The 23,561-nt window shown below is 40.1% G+C and overlaps 1 protein-coding gene across 5 annotated transcripts in view; it reads left to right on the plus strand.

Moving 5' to 3' along the window:
- Nucleotides 1-23,192, plus strand: part of atosb (atos homolog b) — a 31,671-nt gene extending 8,479 nt beyond the window's left edge. For 2 of the 5 annotated variants that reach the window (XM_077522267.1, XM_077522268.1), the window contains 10 exons: nucleotides 3,900-4,046; nucleotides 10,816-10,993; nucleotides 11,166-11,272; nucleotides 12,015-13,293; nucleotides 16,652-16,710; nucleotides 16,909-17,008; nucleotides 17,258-17,416; nucleotides 18,321-18,389; nucleotides 19,815-20,015; nucleotides 22,305-23,192. In XM_077522267.1, coding sequence (XP_077378393.1) covers nucleotides 12,172-13,293; nucleotides 16,652-16,710; nucleotides 16,909-17,008; nucleotides 17,258-17,416; nucleotides 18,321-18,389; nucleotides 19,815-20,015; nucleotides 22,305-22,463 — 1,869 coding nt within the window. In that variant the 5' untranslated portion in view covers nucleotides 3,900-4,046; nucleotides 10,816-10,993; nucleotides 11,166-11,272; nucleotides 12,015-12,171 and the 3' untranslated portion in view covers nucleotides 22,464-23,192. Of the gene's footprint in view, nucleotides 1-3,569; nucleotides 3,733-3,899; nucleotides 4,047-10,815; nucleotides 10,994-11,165; nucleotides 11,273-12,014; nucleotides 13,294-16,651; nucleotides 16,711-16,908; nucleotides 17,009-17,257; nucleotides 17,417-18,320; nucleotides 18,390-19,814; nucleotides 20,016-22,304 lie in introns of those variants that run through there. The other 3 variants (XM_077522270.1, XM_077522269.1, XM_077522271.1) reach the window with 3 other exon arrangements.
- Nucleotides 23,193-23,561: the final 369 nt, after the last annotated feature.

Below are 23,561 nucleotides of genomic sequence, written 5' to 3' on the forward strand. Positions count from 1 at the left end.
ATAAATAAATAAATGTAAAGGATTGATTCTTGCGCTTTGGCTATCGATACAATACCGGTATCAATCTGTACATACTGAATTGTGGAGGTACCGATAATAGTAGAATAAGAAGAAAATAAAGGGATGACTGTGAATCAGAAAGTTGTGTATCAAGGAAGGAAAGTTAGTAGCTTGTTGATTGATCATTTATCTTTTGTGCCACGAGAGCCTGTTATTTGTTGGTACATCTCTTATTTTGCTTTTTCTTAGCTCTTACAGTGTGTTCACTACATCCCAAGAAATAAAAGCTTGTAGAGCCGACGCTACACCGCCGTTTTCTAGGACAATACAATCTATGCTAATGCTATGTAAACCTGTGCGTTTCGCACTTTACGTGCTTTTGTATCCACACCCAGCTGCTCAAACATGCCTTCCCAACAGAGATCTCAAATCACCCAACTGTTACACATGAGAATATAAAGAAGACAGTGTGGGTGGGATACAATCTGGAATGTAACTTGATACCACTCAAAATAAACGTGCTGTAAAATGCATTGTGCCATAACGATATTAATAATGACATTGTAACAATATGCAATATGCTACAATAGTGCTTTGTACCTCTGACTCTTGGGCATTTTTCCCGCAATATTTCTACGTAATTGCACCATATTCATGGTGACAAATTACTGTAAAACCAAACCCACTGCATTACACAAAATGTCCAAGTCACCATTGCTTATAATTCATCTTTGTGGAAATCTCAAAATTCCTGATATCCACTGTGTGGCCTTTGCTGCTCCAACAAGCAAACATTCCCAACATTTAAGCCCATAAATAAGAACACATGCTTGTATACACTTAACACATACACAAGATGTCATGCCTCTTGAAATGCGTTAATTATGACAACCAACCAACTATCCCCTTCACATACAGTCACGTAACATACACTCCTCTGACCCCCTTCTTCTTCTTCTTCTTCTTCTTCTTCTTCTTCTTCCACCTTGCCACTTCCTCTCGTTGTTTGAACTTTTCAATCTTAACATTTTTAATCTTATAAATATTGACCTGCATAAAGTGCCAGCCCTCTAAATATGATCATTATGGAAATCAAAACAAACTGCCATGCGCCCTGGAGTACCAATGTCGTTTTCAATGCTTGCTGTCTCCTCGGCTGAACTCCGCCTGCTATTGAATGGCTTTATGGAGATGACACGCCTCTTTTGACCATACACGGGTAGCAACATGTGTTCTTAAATGGTTGGTGGAAGTGCAGCAAGCCTGCAGTGTCCCTGTTAAATTGTTTTTACATACATTGCTATGGAAAAGCAGCAGTGGGCCACGAAAACTATTTTCCCATTTTCTACTTTTCAAACTTACTTTCTACGCTTGATGCGGGTCAATAATGGCATCTTTGTGAAACAAAGTAGCATGGTTTTCCCTCAAGGACTGGAAGTCTTACCACATAGTTTAAGAGCTACTCACTTCCTCAGTGAAGCTGAAATAATTCTACAAGAGACGAAAGCTGTAAGCTAGTTATTAAATACGCTCTGCAATTCCTTTTCTTGGCCAGACAGTGTATTTATTATATGAAGTAGAGTGTGTTTTATGTACAGAAGTCAACCTCAGTAAGCGTTTGTGTTTTGTGCTGGAAACGTTCCAAGAACGCAAGTCGATCGGGAGTAAGGCAGTCGTATGGTCGCTATCAATAGCTTGCTCTCACATGTCAGGACCAGCACACGTCTGATAATGATCCCCAAGTTTGCCAAATAAAGATAAAGCACAAGCAGTGAGGTGTGTTGTGGTGTGACGGGCGAAGTTGTGCTCTGTTTGTCTTCTTGACAGCTTCGGGCATGTTTCTCGTGCACTTAATCTCCACCCACCGGCACCGCCATGCTGCTGTTGAAAATAGTTCTTGCCTCGTCAACACCGTGCCCCTTATTAGCACACAGATGGTACAATGCACACGCTCCCAACACGCTGCTCCTGGTGCTCAGCTGATAAACTTTTCCACATTCTCTATCTGCGCTCCTTGCCGCAGATAAGCCCTCAGCTGGTGCAAGCCGGAGGCGCTATGCTGCGCATAACATGTATGTGAACAAATAAGATAGTAGGGGAGGGGAGAATGTATAGATATTTGCATCTTGAATTTTCAAGTGAGGACTGCGACGTTGTGGGAAACTAATTTTTTGTGGTAATTTTTCTGGTCCGTGTGAGAAGTGATAAATAGTGGTACTGGTGTCTTGAAACAAAATATCAGAAGAGTTTTCCGTTAGACAACAGTGTTTTGTTTTGTTTTTTGCCATTAATTCTTTTCTCAGAAACACAGTCCCCATCTTTTTACATACATACAAAAGGGGGCTCCCTTAATTTTAATATCGCAAACCTATGCTAACGCTTGTGTGCGGGCTATTGGGTTGCATTTGAGACAATAATAAAGCAGTAGTCTATCTTTGTGCTTCTCTCTCTAGGCATGACTAATCGAGTTACACTAAATCCTGCTTTTATGAGTTCCATAAACACATATGTTCCAAGAGAATGATTTGGGGTGTGTGTGGGTGAGGTGTGTGTGGAGGTGGGGGGGGGGAGTTAAATTACTTGTATTGGGATATAAAATGTTGTCTATATCGCACAAATAGCTCAGTATTACATACCAAGTTCTAAATCATATAATTTATAAATGTAGTAAATATTCCAATGTTTTAAATGTAGTAAACATTTAAGTGTTAAACCATCCCAGATATTTTTATTTAAAAAGAACAAAATAATGATTTTCCTTCACTTTTATGGTGTTGCTGTTTGTCTAATACGTGTCGAATAAACACAATTATGCACATGAGTCAGTGCTTCTCAATTACTTTTTGTCACGCCCCACCCCCAGGAAGAAGAAAATATTTGGTACCTCTCAGTTCTCCGCCGCATATATAAACGTATCATTTGCCTGTAAAAAAAATAGTTGTAATTACGCCCCTGCAGAGGACCTAAACATCCTTGCACAATGAGCGCCAATGCCACCTACTGTAGTGGATGTGAAATTACACTTGATTCTAGTCAAAGTGAAAAAACATGTTCCCAGGCATCATACCCCAAATGCAACATTGCCAACTACTGCCCTCGCATGCATATTACAGCATTTTAAGTTGTTTGATTTAAAAAAAAAAAATAAATAAATAAATAAATAAAAAATAAACGGATCAGTTTTGGCAAAGTTGTCATCTGTATTTCAACACTGTATATCATTATTTGAAAGTGAAGGTGTGTGTGTGGGGGGGGAATCACATTTTTACTTATTGTGGTGAACATGCCCTCAACCATTCACGGAGAAAGGCTCCACTTCTTGAATATCTCCTTTGCATACATTAAACGCAATCACATGCTCAGTTTTGTTGAGAGTGCTCCTTTCTAATTCAGCATAACAAGCCAAGCAGGAGCAGGTGGGTGGAGCTTCAGGTGTCCACGCCGCCACCCCTCCTTTTTCAGTTCCTTTCCTGGCCTATCAGGATCTCGACTACTACAGCTGGCCCCCCCTTTTCTCTGGCCAATCAGCTGATGGCAAACCAACTTCCCTGCTCTGTATATGTCCTCTCTGCTGAGTGAGCAAAGCAGGCCTCGCTCTAACAGCTGAGAGGAAGGAAGAAAACAGTAAGCGAGTGCTGGGGAGGGTGCGATCCTGAGAGACGCTTTTAAAGGAGGCGCTGAGGGCAGTACGCAAGGAAGAGATGAGGGGGTGAGGACGAGAGGACCAAGCATGTGAGGGGGCTTTTGTGCTCGAGATGGTGTGTAGAGGCGCGAATGAGAGAAAGGAAGAAAGAGGGAGGGGGGGGGAGCTAGAGAGCGAGAGAGAGGCAAGGACGGGTGGGGGGGCTGAGAGTTGTTGATGGCTTTTTGAGTTGTGCATGTATGTGTGTGCTACTCAGGGAGGAAAACCAAGGCTCAAAACAAGCGAGCAAGGCGACTCTTAACACTTGTGGAGGAAGTCGAGTAAAGAGGGACGAGACGACCTGGAAGACAGCCCCATCCGACTGAAGAGAGGAAGCAAACGAGAAGCTTCGCCGGAGTCGAGAGTAAGTGCCACAAGTTCTCATGGTGTCAACATCGCCAAACTGGCAGCCTGTTAATTACCGTAATGTTGTCAAGCCAAGCTCGGTCGACTCTCCCAAAATGGCCACATGACAGAAAGACAAACCGGGGGGGGGGGGGGTTGGACGAGACAGACTGGGACCCTGTGTCAAATAGCCTTCTCAGCAACTATGTCCTCACTGATCCAGCTTAGTTTAGACGGCTGTCGACTCCCCTGCCTGCCTATTGTTTGTGTGTGAGTCACCGTGTCACTCTGAGGTTCACAAGTTTCACTCACTCTATTTCTTTTTGTCACATTATGCCTTGTTTCCTGTCTGCTCTTCACCCATAAACACAAACACACCTACACACACAAACACACACACGCAGTCAGCTGTCATTCCATCCCATCCCCTTGTCCGCGAGGTGACATCAGATTTCCGAACTGTACACGGCTCCTGCAATCTAATCACCAGGTTGATGGCTAATTTCCGAGGACAGACTCCGCTCGTGTTGCATTTAGAAGTATGCACACATTTGACAAGTTAAAGAGCTCAACGCGACTTGGGTGGGGTCTCACTCAAAATTGATGAGACAATCAAGAGGAATTTGGGAGGCTCGCTGCCGACTTGCCTACTGATGTAATCACGGAAACCCGTAAATTGACGACACTGAAAACGAGTGTAATATCATGTTGTGGTCTGTGGCAGGATGGAGAAGACTATTAAAAGTCTGTAACACCTGTCTGTCTCTGATGTCATGTGCATAAATGTGTGTTTAGTAGGGATGTAAAAAAATTGGTTTGAATAGGAAAATGGGTAACATGGCAATAGCCAGATTGATAATTGTGATTCACTCAAGGGAGTTCTTCACATTATCGATCTGGGACTGCTCCACGGTGATTTGTTTAGGAAAGGCGGGACATTCTGTACAATACCTTCAGTTGATTGGATAATGCAGCATCTTGTGCACATTTGTTTTGACCAATCACGGCAACAGATGAAAATGTCTTCTTCTGGTCTCTTGGGGGGAGGAGCACGAACATCTTTACCAGATAAAAATGCATGATGCGCCTTTCGCTGCTCAACAAGGAAACGGTGAGTAATTCTGCGAGAACAGAATTAATTGCAGCGTCCATTCGTCTATGTTCAGTTTGTTTGTTTCCCCCAGCGTCAGCGCTTCCTGGTTTTGTCACAGCTGCATGTCCCACCCTAAACAACGCCTGTTTGGTCCGACCTGAAAAAAAAAAAAAAGGTCGGTTGCGAACGAATTAGCAAAAGCAGTCCAAGATGGATTCTCGTAGTAGTTGTGAATACCGCGAGAATTCAGCTTGCTGGCAAGGTTAGAAAATGGAATTCAATTTACTAAATTTAAGTAAACCAAAGCAAATTGTTGTAGTTTAAAATAAATCAAGATACAGTTTGAATCTGTTTTATCAGAGAGATTTAAGCCCCAGATAGATAGATAGATAGATATCGTTTAGTATTGACACGTTTATTCATAACGTAAAATGGCAAGAAATTCATTGCATCATATCCCCTCAAACTGAGCTGTATCAAATTGAATCGGAATCCCACTGTATTGAGCCAATTCGAACCGTTTCACTGTAAAATTAACTCTCTTTAACTGTCCTCATCGGACCCCATGTATCGATCCAATCTTGTTATTGGCTAAATACACACCCTTAGTAGTGTTTATGGAGTGGATAAAATCTTCAGTTCATTTTAGTTAGCGTTTAGCCTAGCATGCGGCTTTCCATGCAACACATCTGTGAGCATTATAACTCATAAATTAGAACAGGGGTCACCAATATGTTAACCACCAACCCCCACTTGGTAACCCAACACCCCCTCCTCCCCACATGTTCAAAAAATAGCTCACTTAATTATGGGATTGTGATTTCCGAGGAATGTTGTGCAAGTTATTGTTTGAAAATGGAAACACCTGTAGAGATTTTGCAGATTGGTTCTTTTATTTATTTATTATTATTATTTAATGTTTCCATTTCAGAAATGTGTTTCAAACTTTGTTATAAAGAAGTGACCCATAAATTGATGGGGAGGGCAACAGATGAAGAAGCCACACACACAAAAAAAACCCAACCTTTTTTTTAAATTTATTTTTTTATGGAGCATGGCTTTATGAGAGAAACATCACTCTATAATGTAATTTTTAAAAATGTACAGTAACGATACAATTAAATAAAATGTTAGAACTAAACAGATTTGACACAGTTTTTGCTAAAATACAATGGACATGTTGCTGCACTTTCTGGCGTGCGTGCCTCGGCCATATGGAGGCACTTTAATGTAGATATACAGACAAATGTGATCGTAAGCAATTGCTCAGTAAGCTGCAGTAATTTTGGTCATTCTTTACAGATGATAAAGAATACATGCCCGTGAGTGGTATATTCTGTCTACATGTGTAGCAGCACTGTTTAAAAAAAAAAAAAAAAAAAAAAAAAAAAAAAAAATCACTCCAATGACAAGCTTGTATCTTAAAAATAATAAATAAATAAAAAAAAAAAACTCATGTCGTGTCACTAGCATCTCAGGCAGCAGTGTGTTATAGAAACTTTTTACCTATTTATTCATTGATAAACAGGACTTTTAGTATATTGTTTAGCACTTCTGCCTCACGGTTTTGCAGTCCTGCGTTCAATTTCAGCTCGGGCCTTCCTATGTGGCATTTGTATGCTTTCCCTGTGCAAGCGTGGGTCTTCTACCGGCACTCAATCTTCCTGCCACATTTCAAAAGGATGCATGTTATGTTAATTAAATACTGTAAATTAGACACGGGTGTGATTGTGGGTGTGAATGGCTGTTTGTCGAACACGTGCTCTGTGGTTGGCTGTTGACAAGTCCAGGGTGTCTGCCGCCTCTCAACCAAAGTCAGCAGTATAGCAAATGGATGGCTCGTGCAGCACTGTGACTTGACATATTTCAAGTGTTGATCCAAATTAGGATTATTTGGCCATGGCCACTGTTTCTAATAGGGCAGAACAATTTTTAAAAACATTTTTTTTCTCGCTATGAATATTGCAATTGTGACGTAATATGCCATTATATATTTTTTTTTCAAGCCCCTATTCCAATTTTTTTTTTAAACAAACAAACAATAAATGAACCTGTATTACTTTTTTTTTCTTTTTTTTAAAAATTTAAATTAGATTTGTTATACATGAATGTTTTTGACTTTTTTTTTTTTCCCTCCCCCAACATAAGAACAACATGGAATATTTTTGGGGGGGTCATCATGTTTTTATTTGTTATAGTGGATGCCAGGATAGTGTGGCTGTAACGTGTTGTAAACTTACTAAGCTTATATGTAACATTTTTAACATGAACATCATGAAAATCAAATTGTGATTGTGATTGGTTAACTAGGATCCAATCATGAACCGGAAGTGTTGACGTCATCCAAATTGTGCGTTGTTTTTTTTTTTATTGGTTTAGACATGCAAATGTTATGTCCACTGCAATCATCTATGGGTCAGAAAGGGTTAAGCGTTCACCATAACGTCATAAAAATCTACCAAACAAGTGTGACATAAACCTAAATCAGTACGTCATAAGTCAGATTACAACAACAATGCAAACAAATCTATTGCTTTATCACTTCTGCTTTTCATGTTTCATAAAACAATGTGAACTTCACTTAAGTACTGAACGTATCTTGACACTATTTATATAAAATATGTAAATCTGTTTTTTCAAATTTGCCACTTTTGTCATTTGAAAATTGCATTCTACTAAATTGTGAGGTATATTTGAATGTAATTGTTCAGCTCTAATGTGTTTATAAATTTGAGATTCCATTTTGAATTGCCCACTTTTTTTCAGTTTTGTTGCATGAGAGATGTAGCTGTCAGGATGCATTCACACTGGTCAAAGTGTGGTGAACTTTGACCCACTGCTCTCCTCCATAGCTCTTCCTGAGGCTTAGCTGCTAAAGTCAAGTTTCTGTATTGGGAAGACTTTTTGCATATTGTTTTGTTGCCACAATCAAGCCGAAACATCTGTACCGTCCTCATTTGAATGTGAAATGTGTAATGTCAAGCATATTGCGGCATTTTCATCTCTTTATGAGTGTGGCTAGAAATGACTTGTAGTATTTTTAGGGAGTGCTTAAAGTGAAAAGTCTCCCACTCTCCCAATGCTCTGTCCAAATACTGAAGTGGCAGTTAGAATTATATAATTGTTAAATTACCATCTTTGGGTTTTTGTACCCATGATTTTTTTTCATGAGAAGCAGACCATATTGTTCACATTTCTAAAATGGTGATTTTCTTCATTGTATGTTTGTGGAACTGCAGAATTCTAGTGCCATTGTTTGGAAACTGACTGAACTGATCGTTCCGGTTGTCTTGTTCACTTCTGTTTCTGTGTCAACTGTTTTTCTTCTGATTTCACTCATAATTCACTCAATTTCTACCACTCCTACTGTGCTTCCCCTTCCTTTGTGGATGCCAAAAAAGCAAACTAAGCCACAACCCATGTGACCTAATCTATTAACAATGTATGCAACATGTTCCATAGCTGATTATTCTGCCAGATATTATTTTTGTGTCTTGTTTCCTATACAGTATCTCAGGACAGTTGGATCAGACCAGATTGTATTTTTTGGAAGCAGGAGTATCATCCTTGTTTTGAAAACTTTGACAGCATAATGTTTTATTCTGAATTAAAGTTGTGAGCAACACAGAACCTCACCTCAGGTGAACCTCCTGTTTTGTTTTGTTTTGTTTTGTATTTTCATCCTCAACTGGCAACCCGAGATCCGTCGCCTGCCAAGCTGCTTCTTTATCCAGTTCAAAATAGGGTCAGAAATCAAGTGGGACCTAGCCTAGACCTAGACAAGGACTATAAATACTCATGGCCGACTCTCGGTTCCCAATCGCTCTTCTTGCCCATCCCCCGGCCTTCTGTCCGACCCTTTTGGGGCCTTCGCCTCAGGGGACCCCACCTGCTTTGACAGGAGATAGGAGATATGTTTTGTCTTTATGTTTTTTAAGTGGAACTGTGTGACATAATTCTTTAGTGGCTCCTATCCTACGCAGACCCATTAAATCAACAATTACCTTTTTACCTTTTTTGGATGTTTGTCAACGCATGTGGCCTATGCTTCAGCCAGATCCTGTTCAGATGAAGCATCAGATGATTGTGTGGTAGTTTTTTTTTTTTTTTTTTTTTTTTTCTTCATGTGACTGAGTGTGCTCCTTCTATTTCCCAAAGGAAGGAACTTTTAATACTGCCATATGTCATGTGAGTAATTGCAGGTGACAAAACGTTCCCCCCTCGCATTGTCTCTCCGTGATTCATTGTGTTTGTGCGCCATACCTGTTACTATATCTCTCCTATTTGCCAGACATTTTATCCCTTAGAGGAATACACATGCACACATTTTGACAGCAAATTAGCATCTATTAACATGCTTATTATTCCTATATTTTTTTAGTCTTCATTCAATTTTTCCACCAAGCAGTCTAGTTGAGTTTTCCTATGTTTTACAGAGTGACATATTAGTAGAAGCAGTGTGTCCCATGAATTAAATAACGAGGAGCACCGGGAAATGATAAAGAACCTTGTGCAGGCAAAATTTGTAGATAAAGAAAAAAAACACAGCTTTTCATCATCAAATGACGCTTTTGTTTTCTACTATCAAGAAAAGCAACTGCACCGAAAAAAATACTGCAAGATTTAAGCACCAATGTGATGACATGATATTTAGTGTGTTGTCCCCATTTATTCATAAAATTGACAGTTCCAACAGTCAACATGTCAATGCTTCACGACCAAATTGATGGATACTGCTCCGACTAGCACCCCAACGAATGCTTACTTCAAAATTTGAATAAACCAAATCAGATATGGAAACCTCTGTAATAACTCCCAGACAGGTGAGCGAAACTTGTAATAGCCCAACCAGTTAAATTAGCCATAATTCAATATGACTCAGAAGTACAGATGGAGATCAAAAACTGGTTCAGAAATATTGATTCCTTTTACGTGGCAAATGAGTGATGACTTCTGTGCCATATAACGATACATATACAGTATATCATATGATATGAAAATGTCTTCCGTATGATATAACCCTCGATTGTCTTTATCATTATTTTACGGAGCCAGTAGTTTCTTTGGCTACATGAGAAATCTATGCATTAGTGACGACAAGTGGCAGAATCTGTTTTGCTAATATTTGTAAATATTTTCTTAAAGTATTTTCTTAAAGTCCCAGACACGCCATTCCTCCCCCAGAATCCCCTCAACACCGACACCTCCGCTACTCCCTCTGCTTTTCTTCTTCCTCTTTGTGGTCAAGTACAAAGGAACCGTTATCCTTGGGCTACTTGTTGCCACAGCAACATTTGCCTGTGACATCCCCCCCAGTACATTCCCAAGTTCTGGTCCAAGTGGGTCAGGCATGCCTCACCAGTCGCCAGGCTTCAGCGCAGTTCGTTCCCGTTTAGCAGCAGGGCTCAATTTTCTTATGAAATGCTCTTAAGAGTTTCTCTCTAGAGTTTAAATGCAATCTAAAAGCATAATATTATGGATGTGGCACCATTTATCAATGTTATACTTTTATATATATGTATTGAGGGTGGGCCAGTGATGTCTTGAGGTTATAATATTGCCTGTATGAGTTTCCAGGATGTCTGCACGGATGTTACTTAACTTCCCATAGCTGACGTCTTGCTGATCTGAGAAAGCAAACCAGTTTTACACTCTCCTGCTCCCAAATGACTTTGTGTCATTTCTGTGTCTTCAGCAATTCTGGGTGTTATGACCCTGTCATGATGTCACAGCCATTCTGCAAACCACGCCCAGGTGACGAAGGCGGCCGCGTGTGGCTGTCGGCCAATCACAGATGGAGTCCCGCTAGAGTCACCTCTGGTTCAGGAGGAACTTCGCTCAGGAGCCTGATGCAACACTGACGTATCACTTTGGTAGGTGTACAATTCGAGATGGTTTACAAACATCCAGAAATAAATGTACACTATTTAAAGCCAACTTAATGGCAATACATTTCTTAGGGTCTCGGGTTTCTAAAACTTGCTGATTCCATTTCTTCTTCTCCTGTAGACTAATTTCTAAACTTGCAATGTCTTTCCTTGGCAGATGCTTTGGTGGTAGACATGTTGTGTTTGTAGACCTTTTTTTTCTGGACACAACTTCCAGATGCTGTGTGTCTGCGTGGGCCGAATTAGAGAAGGACGGGCACAGAGGTGAGTTGCCTATGTGATTTGTTTTCCCACATTGAGACCTACCTGTATTCCATTCAATGAGACAATTTTCTCTAAATCTCATATGCAGTGGAGCACCAAAATATTCATACATTTTTGTTGAATGCATATCTTGTGTCTATGAATGACAAAATGGAAAATGACTAAGACGTTAGGAGATGCTTTTTCTATTTTTGCCAGTTTTATATTATTATTCATCAGCCAAGGGTTCTGTTAACTTCTAGATTCAAGCATTCTAATCGACTTACACTTGGAACATTTTTATAAAAAATCAGGAAGTAATGGAAAATAGTGAATGCTGTATTACTGTTTAGATGGAATTGTGACATCATACAGTCTTATGCACGTTCATGTGACATTTCCAGCTCAAACTGCCTGAAGTATTCAGAAACATTCAACGTAAATATGAATGAAATGGGTGTCCACCTGTATATTATTCATTAACCAATTGTTTTCAATAAAATACGGTGGCGGTCAACTGCAACTGCATGTTGTGGTATAACATAATTTTCTCTCTGGAAGGCTGATGTTACTTTTAAGAAGAAGCAAATGCATTCTCCAGGAACTATAGGGGGATTTGAAGAGTAACTCGAGCCTGATTACTTTAAGTAACATGGTAGTTGGTACTCTAAAATGTGCTTATTCTAGAGCAGTGTGCTACAGAGCATTTCCTGAATAATGTTTTGCTTCCAAATATTCATGCAAATGCCTTTGTTCCGGTCAGGAGCTGTGCAACACGTCTTGCTGATTCAGGCACACAACAGGAGCTATAGGACTTCCCAGTTCTGTGGAACCTCCTTTTCAGGCTTGTGGTGCTTGTGGGGGACCCCGTTGCGCACACACGCACGAGCCAGTTCTGTCATCGTGCAGACAAAGGAAATATGCGGCACATTCATGTGGAGCTTTCTCACAAAAAAGCTCCACTCGAGCTTCCAGCCCAGGAGGGGGACCTGCCTCCTCCTACGGCGCCTGCACAGGGCCCGGACTCGGGGGTTCGACCCGGGGCTGCCAGGCACTTTGACCAAGAGGATTTGCGACATCAAAAGGTCTACCAGCTTTCCATTTTCTCGCAGTTAGGTGGATTTGCTACCTCCACAGAGTCCCACAGCGATGGCCAGCCCAGGCCTGTTCGCTTGGGCGTGAAAAGGGGGCTAGAGGAGCCCCCGTTGACTCACAAGCGCCCCCATGTGGCAGACTGCTCTGACATAGATGTACTAGAGGGAGGGGTGCTGTGTGGGCCAGCTCCGATGCCAGCAGTGTTGATGGGGCTAGTAAAGAGCTCTGGCGGTTGTGGTTCTCTCTATTCTTGCACACAAATGGAGCACAGAGACTCCGAGGGCGGAGTGTTGCCCAGATCCCCCCCGCTGTCCCCGAGCCACAACCCCTCCCGTCGTCCAGCTCAGCACAATCACGACAGGCCCATCCCCGACGCGTTCTCGCCAAAATCCCCCCCGATGTGTGAGCCTTCTCTGGGAAGCTCAGCCAGACCCGAACCACCGAACGGGGGGCGCACGCCCACCTATTCCGTAGGAAGCCCCGGAAATGAGAGTTGTAGTAATGGCACAGCTGGAGGCCAGCCCAGCCCTCATTTGTATGACATGCCCACGTACGAGCCTGCCAGTCCCACAAGCCCCCCGGGCCCCTTCTCGCCACCGCACCACACAGAACTCCAAGAACCAGGAGAGGCCACGGAATGGGACGTCGGGCTGGAATCCTCCCCACCTGAGCGGAGTGCCACCCAGACTGCTTCTTCCTCCAGTAAGGGCCTGGCTTCATGGGAGAAGACACCAAGCAGTAACGGCCACCGTTTGTCATCAGCGGGCCACTGGCCGGCGAAGAAGAGGTTGCTGTCCCCAAGCGAAACCGCGGAGTCGTGCTCTGAGGACGAGGGGCCGTCTACGTCCAAGAGGAGCAGGCTGTCATTGCTGGCTCCGGGGCTGGGGTCGTGTCGTAGCACTGATGCGAAAGCTGCTCCTTACTGGAATCACCTTCTTCCTTCTAAGGTTAGCCAACGTACACTCCTACACACGAAATTGACCTTTGACGTGCACGTTCATCCGCAATGCATTCATAGTCCTGGTTTGGTGTGGTTCCATTCAAAGTTTGTGTTAGGATTTTGATTTTTTTTAATTTTTTTTTTTATGACTTGTATATTTCATTTCTTCTCGTGTCATTTAGAAGTTACTTTATATCACATTTGTCAAACTCAAGACCAGGGGGCCAGAACCGTCCCGCACAAGGTTATTAGAGGTCACGGAAACAAACAAAATAACAAGCTATGATTGAAAGAACGTTTTCCTTAAAATGAATGAATTAGTTCTTTAAAAAAAAAAAAAAAAAAAAAGTAAATGAAGCTACATTTAACATTCATAAAACTTATTAAACTAACTAGAATTATTGTGAAAATATCCTGTTATTTTGTCATTTTTGTGTCTTGCATTTGATAAATATTCCATTTTTTTTCAAGTAAAACTAAAATGAAGCAAAAATAAATTGAATAAAAGCTCTAAAAACAAATAATGAAAATTAACCGAATATAAAAAAAAAAAAAAGTCGAAACAAAATAAGAACCAACTACAATGAAAACTCCCAAACTTTTATGAAGGCAAATAGTCTTTTGCCATTTTCTTCAATTTTACCATATTGTATATTACAGGCATTTTTTTCTTTTCCAAATCCACATAAATTTAGCAGTACTGTAGGTATATACTTAAATATTTTGTTGCCACTATTTTCCATGATTTCTAATTTCAAATTTCATTTGTTGTTAAAACAATAATGAATTGCATGGCCAATTGAATACTTCAGTGGTTCTATAAGATTTTACACAAAGTACCACCTCAACCATACTATAAATGTTTGAAAACAGTTCTTAATGATGAATTACAATGGTTTTGTACTTTTAAGTTATATATAACTGAACTATTAGTTTCTGGAGCTATGGAAATTGTAGTAGAAATAATATATTTTCTGTCGCCAGGACACATTACACACAGTAAGAAGCGGAGACAGAAAGAGGAAAAAACAAAACTTGAAAAATGGCCATGCCTCTCCGGAACAACGCGAGTATCTCCAGAATGAAGCCCATTGACATGTTTGGCGTCCATTGTTCCGGCTCGAGTGGGCTCGTAACGCGTACAGAAACACAAACAATGGCACATGTACACGCATCCTCTCGTGCAACAGTTCTGGAAGTGAATATGTGAACACAAGGAAGACCAGAAAGAGCTTTGAATGTCGATTGCGGCCGGTGGTGTGATGTGACCATAATAGAGTTCACAGGTCAATAAGTAAAGTGGTGCGAGGCTGCTGCCGGGACCACGTGCCGACCACGCAGCAACTGAAGGCGAGGGAGGAAAAAGCAAAGAAAGCCTGCAGATGAGTGAGTAGAAGGGAGCAAGGTTGAAAGTGATGACATCGTCGGCCGTTTGGATCTTTGACTTTGAATAACCACGATGTGTGGCGCAAAGCAAGTGATTAGGCTAAGATGACGAAGAGCGGCGATCGGGAGAAGAAGGGGCCAACGTTCCGAGTGGCGTAGACGGGGGTCACCTGACAGCTGGGTGACCTTTTAGGATGAATGGCGTTGTGGTAAGCGTTTGTTGATGTTACACGGTGGCGGTAACGGCCAGTCAGGAAGAGAGCACAATGACGGTTACAAGGTACTGCCACACGACAACATTGCCGTTTTGCTCGCTGTACAATTCAAGGGGCGTGGAGCTCGTTTTCATCAGGGACCGCATCGTAGTTGTGGGTTGCCCTCAGGGGGACGGTTACCGTGATTTTAAGGTTCACATGAGGCACAGTAAGGAAAAATCAATATGTTCTTCAATAGTCTTGTTTCTGTTAAATGAAGGATGCAGACAAGTGCAACAGTGACAAATTGAGCAATGTGAATTAGTAGGTGGGTTTCCATCCACCTATTTTGAATTTTCAAGAATTGCAAAAATCAACTTGAATGCAAGCGCTAGATTTTTTTTTTTTTTATTTTTTTTTGGGGGGGGGGGTTATTGCAAAAATGTTTTTTACACTTGGAGGGTGTGGATTTGTCAGTGTATCGATAAAAGGAAAATGCTAATTTTGGCTATGGAAACAGCTTTTGCGAATAAATGATGACACGCCAGGATACCACGTTGCACATTTTGACCAGATATTACATCACACATGCATATTGGAGTATTGTACAAATAATGGCAGTGGACGATAAAGTAAGGTATGTTTTGTTGGGGGACAAATACATTGAAATATTTAATTAATAAAAGAAGCGACATTAGTCTTTTATTGACTGTCAACCGAGCGTTTTGTGGCAGAGAGACGCTCTCATGACATCATCTCATGGCGCGGCCTCCTCAATATTCACAAAATACCGAATGGAAACGGGCATAAGTTGCATGTTCGTTTTGCACATTCTCACAAAATTTGCTTAAAAATTTCAAAACATTTAGATGAAAACCTCATTCCAGTCACCCCTGCTATGTCACGGTTCACTTTGTGCTGCTTCACTGCATCGCAGATTTATTTTTTTGTGTATTTATATCGCTGAATATGGACTATATCGCGGGATTTTTGCTGTGATTATTTTTCTACATGGGGTGAGCCTGAAGGAAAGTGCGTACAAGACAGGCTGGTATTAGTTTGGCTTTATTTCAAACATAATAATAAAAAAATAATAATAATAAAATAAAAAGCTAACGTGCAGTGGCGAAATGCACAGTACAAACTGCACGTCTACAATAAATAGCTGACCACAGCTAACTAGAAAAAATTTGTAATCCTCCATTGGTGTTTAGGATCAAGGGAGGTGCAATGACCTCAACTGACGCTGTCACTCAACACGCTGAGTGGCTAACAGTTTTTAAGCAATTAACAAGCAGCCAAATCTATATTCTTATTTGCAGACTTACTCAGCCTTCAACAGGTCATGCCTGCCTTTTAAAGGCGCACACATTTATTGACGTGAGTGACAGAGTTGTCCAGTGGACCTTGAGTTTGACATCTGTGATGTACAGCCAGTATATAACAGTTGTTGATGAAATATCCCTGTTTCCTAAAAATATATGTTTTCCTAAACTTGGAGGCATGACTCACTGTAATGTGGTCAGTTTTTATTGCCTGAATAAAATATTGCAAAAAAAAAAAAATGTATTTTTTATTTTTTTTATTTTATTTTTTATTTTATTTTTTAAGCAGGCACCCAACTTGTTGGCAAATATTAATGTTTCATTGCTATTGAATGGTTTATAATTTTGCTATTTAAGATTTTGTCTTGGAAAGGAATGTTCTAATTTTTGGTCATAATTTGCTAATGATGACATGAACCTTCAATTATCAAATTGAACTTTTTTCCATTATTGTGTTTAGTGTGCCACAGACTGTACGAGGTCAGGGCGACGACTGAAAAGTGGCCCGCGTGTGAAAAGGTGAGTATGCCTTATCAACAACAGCATACAAACTAATTGAGAGTTAATAAATTGTCTGTAATTAAACATAAGTCTGGTTAAATGGATGAGCGTTATTCTGCATAAAAGTATGTGAACATCTTAATTAAACATTCATTTCATGTTAAAAAAAATGACTACACCCTTGCATCCTCCACGTGTTTTTGTGCTTATTTTCAGCCGGCAGCTGCGTAGCGGAAGACATGCGGACAGCAGAACCTTGGCCCGTTCCAGCTGGCCTTCGTCTTCCATTAGCAGATCACTTTTAGGAAACTTCGAGGTAAGCAAAGAAAAAATAGTAAGTTACTGCATGATCTGCAACTTTCTAATTAGACTTTTAAATAATGATCCACGATAGCACATTAAAAGATAGCGTAAATAAATTGGAACTTAATAAATGGTTAAAACAGAAGCTGTAATGCGAGTGCATGAAATTTCAAAATTAAAGACGACCAAAGTGTACTTGAGTGGTGATTCTTTTTGCATAGTGGCGATCACGCCCACGTTTCCTCTTTCGTGCGTGTCCTAGGAATCCATGCTAAAGGGCCGCTTCTCGCCGTCGGGTCGCATCGAAGGCTTCACGGCGGAGATCGGCGCCAGCGGCTCCTACTGCCCGCAGCACGTCACGTTGCCCGTGCAGGTTACATATTATGACATCTCCGAGCACAGCGCCCCCTCGCCCTTCCTGGTCAGTGAAAACGGTCAATCTGCTTGACGTCTGCTTGCCACTTAACAACAAAAGCGGCTTAGCATGTGTTCCTTACATGCTTGTGTTGACTTGTTTATCTCATCTGATTGGTAACATAAGTATATGAAAAAAAAAAGGTGTGATCACGTGAGGCTGTTCTTTGAGGTTTTATCTGTTCCAGACTTTTAGTTGAAGTCCAACCAGGACAGATCTTTTGAATTAGAGGCCCAGAGGGTCTTGAGTTCACTGCCTCTGGAACATTTTGAAAACTGAGTCAAATATTTAAATTAGCAGTTTTTACTCTAGATTTTTTTTAATGCTAATTTTATTTACAGCGAATCCCCTGTTAATTGGCTTTTTTTGTGGACAGTTTGAAACATTTTTCTTCTGCCTCCAATTCATTTGGAGAGTAATTCTACTTTGGACCACTAGATGGCAGCAAACTATTTTATTTGAAAATGTTTGAAAAAAGAATGAAAACGGAAAAAAAGTATTTCTGCCTACATGGTATATTTTGTAGTTTGACTACATTTATTTTTTTTCATTTTTTTAAAATTTTACTCTCTTCTTAGTGTAAATATTAGCCTACTCTAAAACTGAGTCTGTTTGGTCCTAATCTAAATAGTTAAATGTACTGTGTAGCCAAGTTTTTGTTGAATGTGATAAAATGTCAAAACCGCTTTAATCCTGCCTTTTACGCCTACAGAAAGCAATACCCGTAGGTTACTTAATATTGTACATCATGGTGCATGATTATTGATATATCTTGTGATTCAGTTCAGACTCTAAATTGCCCATAGGTGTTCATGGGATGTGCAACTCTAATGAGAAGAATGTATAGATAGAACATGCATTGTTTCTGTACGTCACAATGACAGATGGTCTCTCTCGCTGTCTGTTACAGGGTTTGATATCCCTGGAGCAGCTTGGAAAGAAAGGATACAGCATACCCAAAGCAGGGACCATTCAAGTGGTAATTTTGTCATCTGTATTTCAATCCACTTGTAACACAGGGGGGAAAAAAAGACAGGTTTCTAAAAATCTATGTAGTAGACTGCTTTAATTGTTTTTGTTTTGTTTTGGGGGGGTTTTGAACGTCGGTTGGCATCTCATGCATTATGATAAATTCATTGAGGCTCCTTTGGTGTGCATGACATGGCCACCAGGGGGGCAGAATTATACAGTCATGCTGACACAAGCAAAGAGGTGTTCTGCTGTATGGGACTCTATAATAGCCTTCTGACCACCAGGAAAAAAAAATATTGTCCAATCATGTTTATTTTGATATTTCCCAATCTTTGTGAAGTAACTGGAATACTGCAAAAGACATTTTTGGAGAAAAATTTTTTTTTTTTATTTTTAACTCATTCACTGCCTTTGACAAGTATACTTGTCAATTGTATTTTTTAGAGCGGTGCTAAATGGGGGCGAATCTGAGCATGCTCCACTGTAAATATCAAACTTGGAAACAACTTTACTGATGCCCAACCACCGGTAGATGACATCATTGCCCCATTTTATAGGAAATAAACACAGTTTCAGAGTCCATGGGAGAAATGGCTGTATTTTGGCAAACCTACATTTTTCTGCTGTCAATTATAAAAGAACGGGACGGGACAAAAAGTAGGGAGTCTATTCTGTTATTTGGTAGATTCAGTTTATATATAATTATTGAATGTAATATCACGTGAGTATTGGAAATGTAAAAATTTTCTATAATGACTGGCAGTGAATGAGTTAAGCTATGATGTGTCCACTACAGAGGACATTTTTTAAAACTTAAATGCTAGGCTCAAATATAGTTAAAATAATTCAAACAATATTTTGTGTTCTCAAGAGTCTTATAGAAAACATGATGACATTTAAAGCCTACATTTGTTCAATAAAAAGTGTTATACATTTACTTTTCCTCTTCCCTTAGAAGCGCTTGCACTGAGTGAAGCCATTTTCTTTTATGATGCAATCAAAGGTAGCAAAGCCCCACTCTACACATTTGGTATCATTGGAAAGCTCTGAATGTCCTCTATAGAGGACAAAAGGAGTTAATTCAATCGTATGCACTGGGTGGGAGATACTCAGGTTTAAAAAGGTCCACTACAGAGGACAAATTTGAATTGCTGGTAGTCAGGAAGATAGTAAGTAATAGTAAATGACTGTAATCTACAGTATTGTTTTTGACAGAGGATAAAGAATGAGTATTATGTTGCTGCCCTGCTTGTGTTCAAGTATCTGTTACTTCAAACGTTATAGTGACATTGTCACATGATGCTAGTCATGAAACCGGCTATGGAGGTTTGCATTTTTAGTTCACATTAAGCTAAACTAACATATTCTAAGGCAAGGTCATTTTACCTACCCTAAAACCTGCAACCAGTGTGTTTGTTTATCTCTCTTCCAGACCTTATTCAATCCCAACAAAACTGTGGTGAAGATGTTCCTGGTGACCTACAACTTTGACGACATGCCTACCAATCACATGACCTTCCTGCGCCATCGCATCTTCCTGATGCCCGTCGAGGAGGAGGGAGACGGGAAGAAACACGTAGCGGCAGGGAGCGGGCCGCTAGACGGCAGGAAGATTCTCTGCTACCTGATACATCTCAGGTAGGAGTTCACAAAATCGGAAAAAAAGTTCTCACTGACGAGAGTGTGGCGACTATGCCCTTTATATTGCACTCGAGTTCAACAAGGCTTTTTCTTTTTTCCTTTTGTGACCTTTTGACTATAATATTTCATTATAATTCATTTTAAATGCTGCATCCGGAAAAAAAAAAATCATCTGTCGCTGGCCACATCTTGTGCCACTAATTTGGTATACCACAGCTTCCGATGAAAAACAACCAATCAGAGACAAAGTGTGACTTGCCAGGTGTCAATCTTTTGTTGCTCATTCATGGGCATGCTCCAATTTATTTATTTTTTCTTTAAGTTACTCATATATTTTTTTTTCACCCAAAAAAGTGAACCTAATATAAAATGACCTCACAATATTTCACGATTTTTCTTATTATAATTTGTTGAGCTAACAGTTGCAAACATATTGTATTATCCAGACAATCATATTGATTTTTAATAGAAATGAGGTTTGAATTGGCCTTCGTAAATAGTTTCCTGTGGATTTGAGTTTCACTTTTTTTCTTTTTTTTTAATTTAACAACTTGAAATGTTTGCTACAAAACATTGCCGTCGCTGTTATTTTATTGCAGCTTAAGTCTATTTTATTTATTTTTTATTGTGCTTCCATTGCAAATTATTCGCTATATCTCGTGATTTTGCTGCAATTATTTTTTAACGCAGACTGTAACTACAGAGCAATATGTGAACGTTTGTGATCATTTCACACTTAGTGTCATAAAAGAAGGTAAAATGCGATGCACATCCGGTAAGTTTGTTTGTTATGGAAAAACATTATTGAACACGCATCATTGTAGACATCTGTATTTGGTTTAACAATGGGTTTTTCACTTCTTGTACATGAAGCAAAAACAGCGACCTTGACTGATAAGCTTCCTCAAAACAGACTTGCTTTCCTGTCTAGCTGATCCTCCCTTTCTCCTCCCAAAACCTAACCAGGCTGCATAAAGATCTTCCTATGATAATTTACAGCGCACACTCCCACAGATCACTTCTTGTAGACCACTCTAAGACTTGTGTATAGTGTGTAAAAGACAAATTGTTTTCCAGACTGTTTTATTCATCTCGTCTAACTACTGAAAATTCCACAATTTATACAACTGCACCTAGAGATATTCCACCACAACCAATTTGAACAAATTGTACCCCTTCCTCCTCTTGAAGGAATGAAGCATCCGTCGATGCACTTTCGCGTTATTGAACAAATGGTAACAAATATACTTGAAACACAAGCACATTCTTAGATGACCAATGGCCTCAAATAACAGCATTGCTCATCATGCATAGTAACGGTTAGCCAGTTAACAGCCAGCCAACTCTACACTGTCATTGGGTGACTTCCCTCAACAGCCCAGGCCCTGACTTTTAAAGAGTCACGCATTCAGTTAGTCACAGATGTAGTAGTACTGTAAAATGTGCGGATGGTCAAGAACACCCGCAATAAACAAGAGTACTTGCTTATTGAAACACATCTGCATTCTCATGACTGTGCAGTATTGGCTACAGTGCTGTCACTATGAATATTTTTAGAATTGATGAATTTATTGATTATTCAATCGATTAATTGACTAGTGCGATTAATTTTAATTTTGCATTAAAGTGTTAAAAAAAATTCCCTGATTGTTGATATGTCAGTAAGTGGTGTTTATTTTGTATGCTTTGTATTCTTGTAGTGATTTAAAAAAAAAAAAGAAAAAAAAAAAAAAAAGGGATTGAACTACTATGTTACCGTTTCGGTCATTGTTCTCCAAAGTAAAAACAGACGTTTTCAAATGTCTTATTTTGATTAAACACAGAAGATAATCAGTCTTCTTTCTTTAAGAAATGGCTCAAAACGATTACCAAGTTACAGTATTATAATAGCTATCGATTAATTTGATAATCGATTACTTGTCAATCGATTAATTTGGACAGGCCTAATTGGCAAACATTTATTTCTGGGAAATGCCACAATTCTATTGCTTTATAGGGAGGATGACCAAATATGGTTGTGTTTAAAATAAAACTTTACAATGCAGTGTTCCCTCGCTATAACGCGGTTCACTTTTCACGGTCTCGCTGGTTCGTGGATTATTATTGGTGCAATTTTGCATGCATTTTTGTTACAGTAATGTGCCCATTTTAGAAAATTTATGAAAGTTTGAACATTGAAAATAATTAAACGAGAGAAATGTGAGAAAATGTAAATGCCTCGATGAGAAAAGTGTATAAAAGTGTGCAACTGAAATCCCTGTTTTTTGTCTTTTGTTGCCACCTCAGATTCCACAGCTCCAAATCTGGGAAGATGTACTTGCACAATGATATCCGGCTGCTATTCTCCCGCAAGCCCGTGGAAGTGGACACGGGGATCCCTTATGAGCTGAAATCTTTCACCGAGGTGCCAAGTAACCCTAAATACTCTCCCCGTGTGTGACCCTCCTGTGCTTCCGAAAGAAGAGAGAGCCAAACAGACTGGATTTTACAGGGACGGACAGACAGACGGACTGGATGAGGGAAGCCAAATGCCAACAGGACTTCGCTTTTTGATCCAGCCTGGGTCAAAAAGTGTGTACAAAGAAATGCACAAACACTGACACGCGCGCACACACTTGACTGAATACAGACTTGACACATCTGGTGGTGACTCACGTTTAACTTTGCATGCCTTGTGACTTCAACACCTGAGTTTTCCTCGAGTGCCGTACGTATCACACTGTCCTTCACTCTGCCTGCACGCGTAACCCAAAATGTCATCACGCTCGCCGTGAAAAGGGTGATAGATTCCAATTGAAACACGCGGTGTGATCGACAGACGCTAAAATGCGTATTTCCGTCAGTCATGAAAAAAGACACCTGACCATATTTGACAATTCAAGCCAGGACGGTCCTCCCATGTGACCAAAACAAAACAAAAAAAATGCAAATCAACTTCCTGCTATGTAGCCAGACTGGGGGACAATGTGCTATTTCGTTTTTTTAAAGATTTTATTTTTTTAGATTCTGTTCAGAACAGACTGATGTCGGAGCAGAAGAATGAAAAATGTGTAGTATTTTTTAATTTATGGATTTCTTGTTTTTTCGCAAATGTCTTAAGAAGCAATATGCTGCACAAGAGTAGAGTGTGTTCTTAAAGCCAGACGACCTTTCTCTCTCTGGGAGGGGATTGGGCTTGAGGGAGGGAGGAAATGGGGGGGGGGGGGGGGGGGGGTGTATTTAATTATGGGGAAAATATATGTACATATGAATAAACTTTGCGACTGGCAAGAACAACCCGTTTGTTGAGCCTTTTCTTTTGGTGCCTTTCTGATTGTATGCTAACTAAATGCTAACACATAATGGAGATAGAGCTAAAAGTTAAAGGACAGTAAGATTACCCAATTAAGAGTCAAAGTGTTAGCACTTAAAAGCCAAACTAAAAAGGTGAACCTTAAAAATATCACACTTTTCATACATAAAAAATGCAAATCAAAGTGCTTATTTGGGCTACTGGACTATTGATAACAAATTACAATCATAGGGCATAGACAGCAAC

The sequence above is a fragment of the Festucalex cinctus genome, chromosome 5 (assembly GCF_051991245.1).
Source record: "Festucalex cinctus isolate MCC-2025b chromosome 5, RoL_Fcin_1.0, whole genome shotgun sequence".
Classification (NCBI taxonomy): Eukaryota; Metazoa; Chordata; class Actinopteri; order Syngnathiformes; family Syngnathidae; genus Festucalex; species Festucalex cinctus.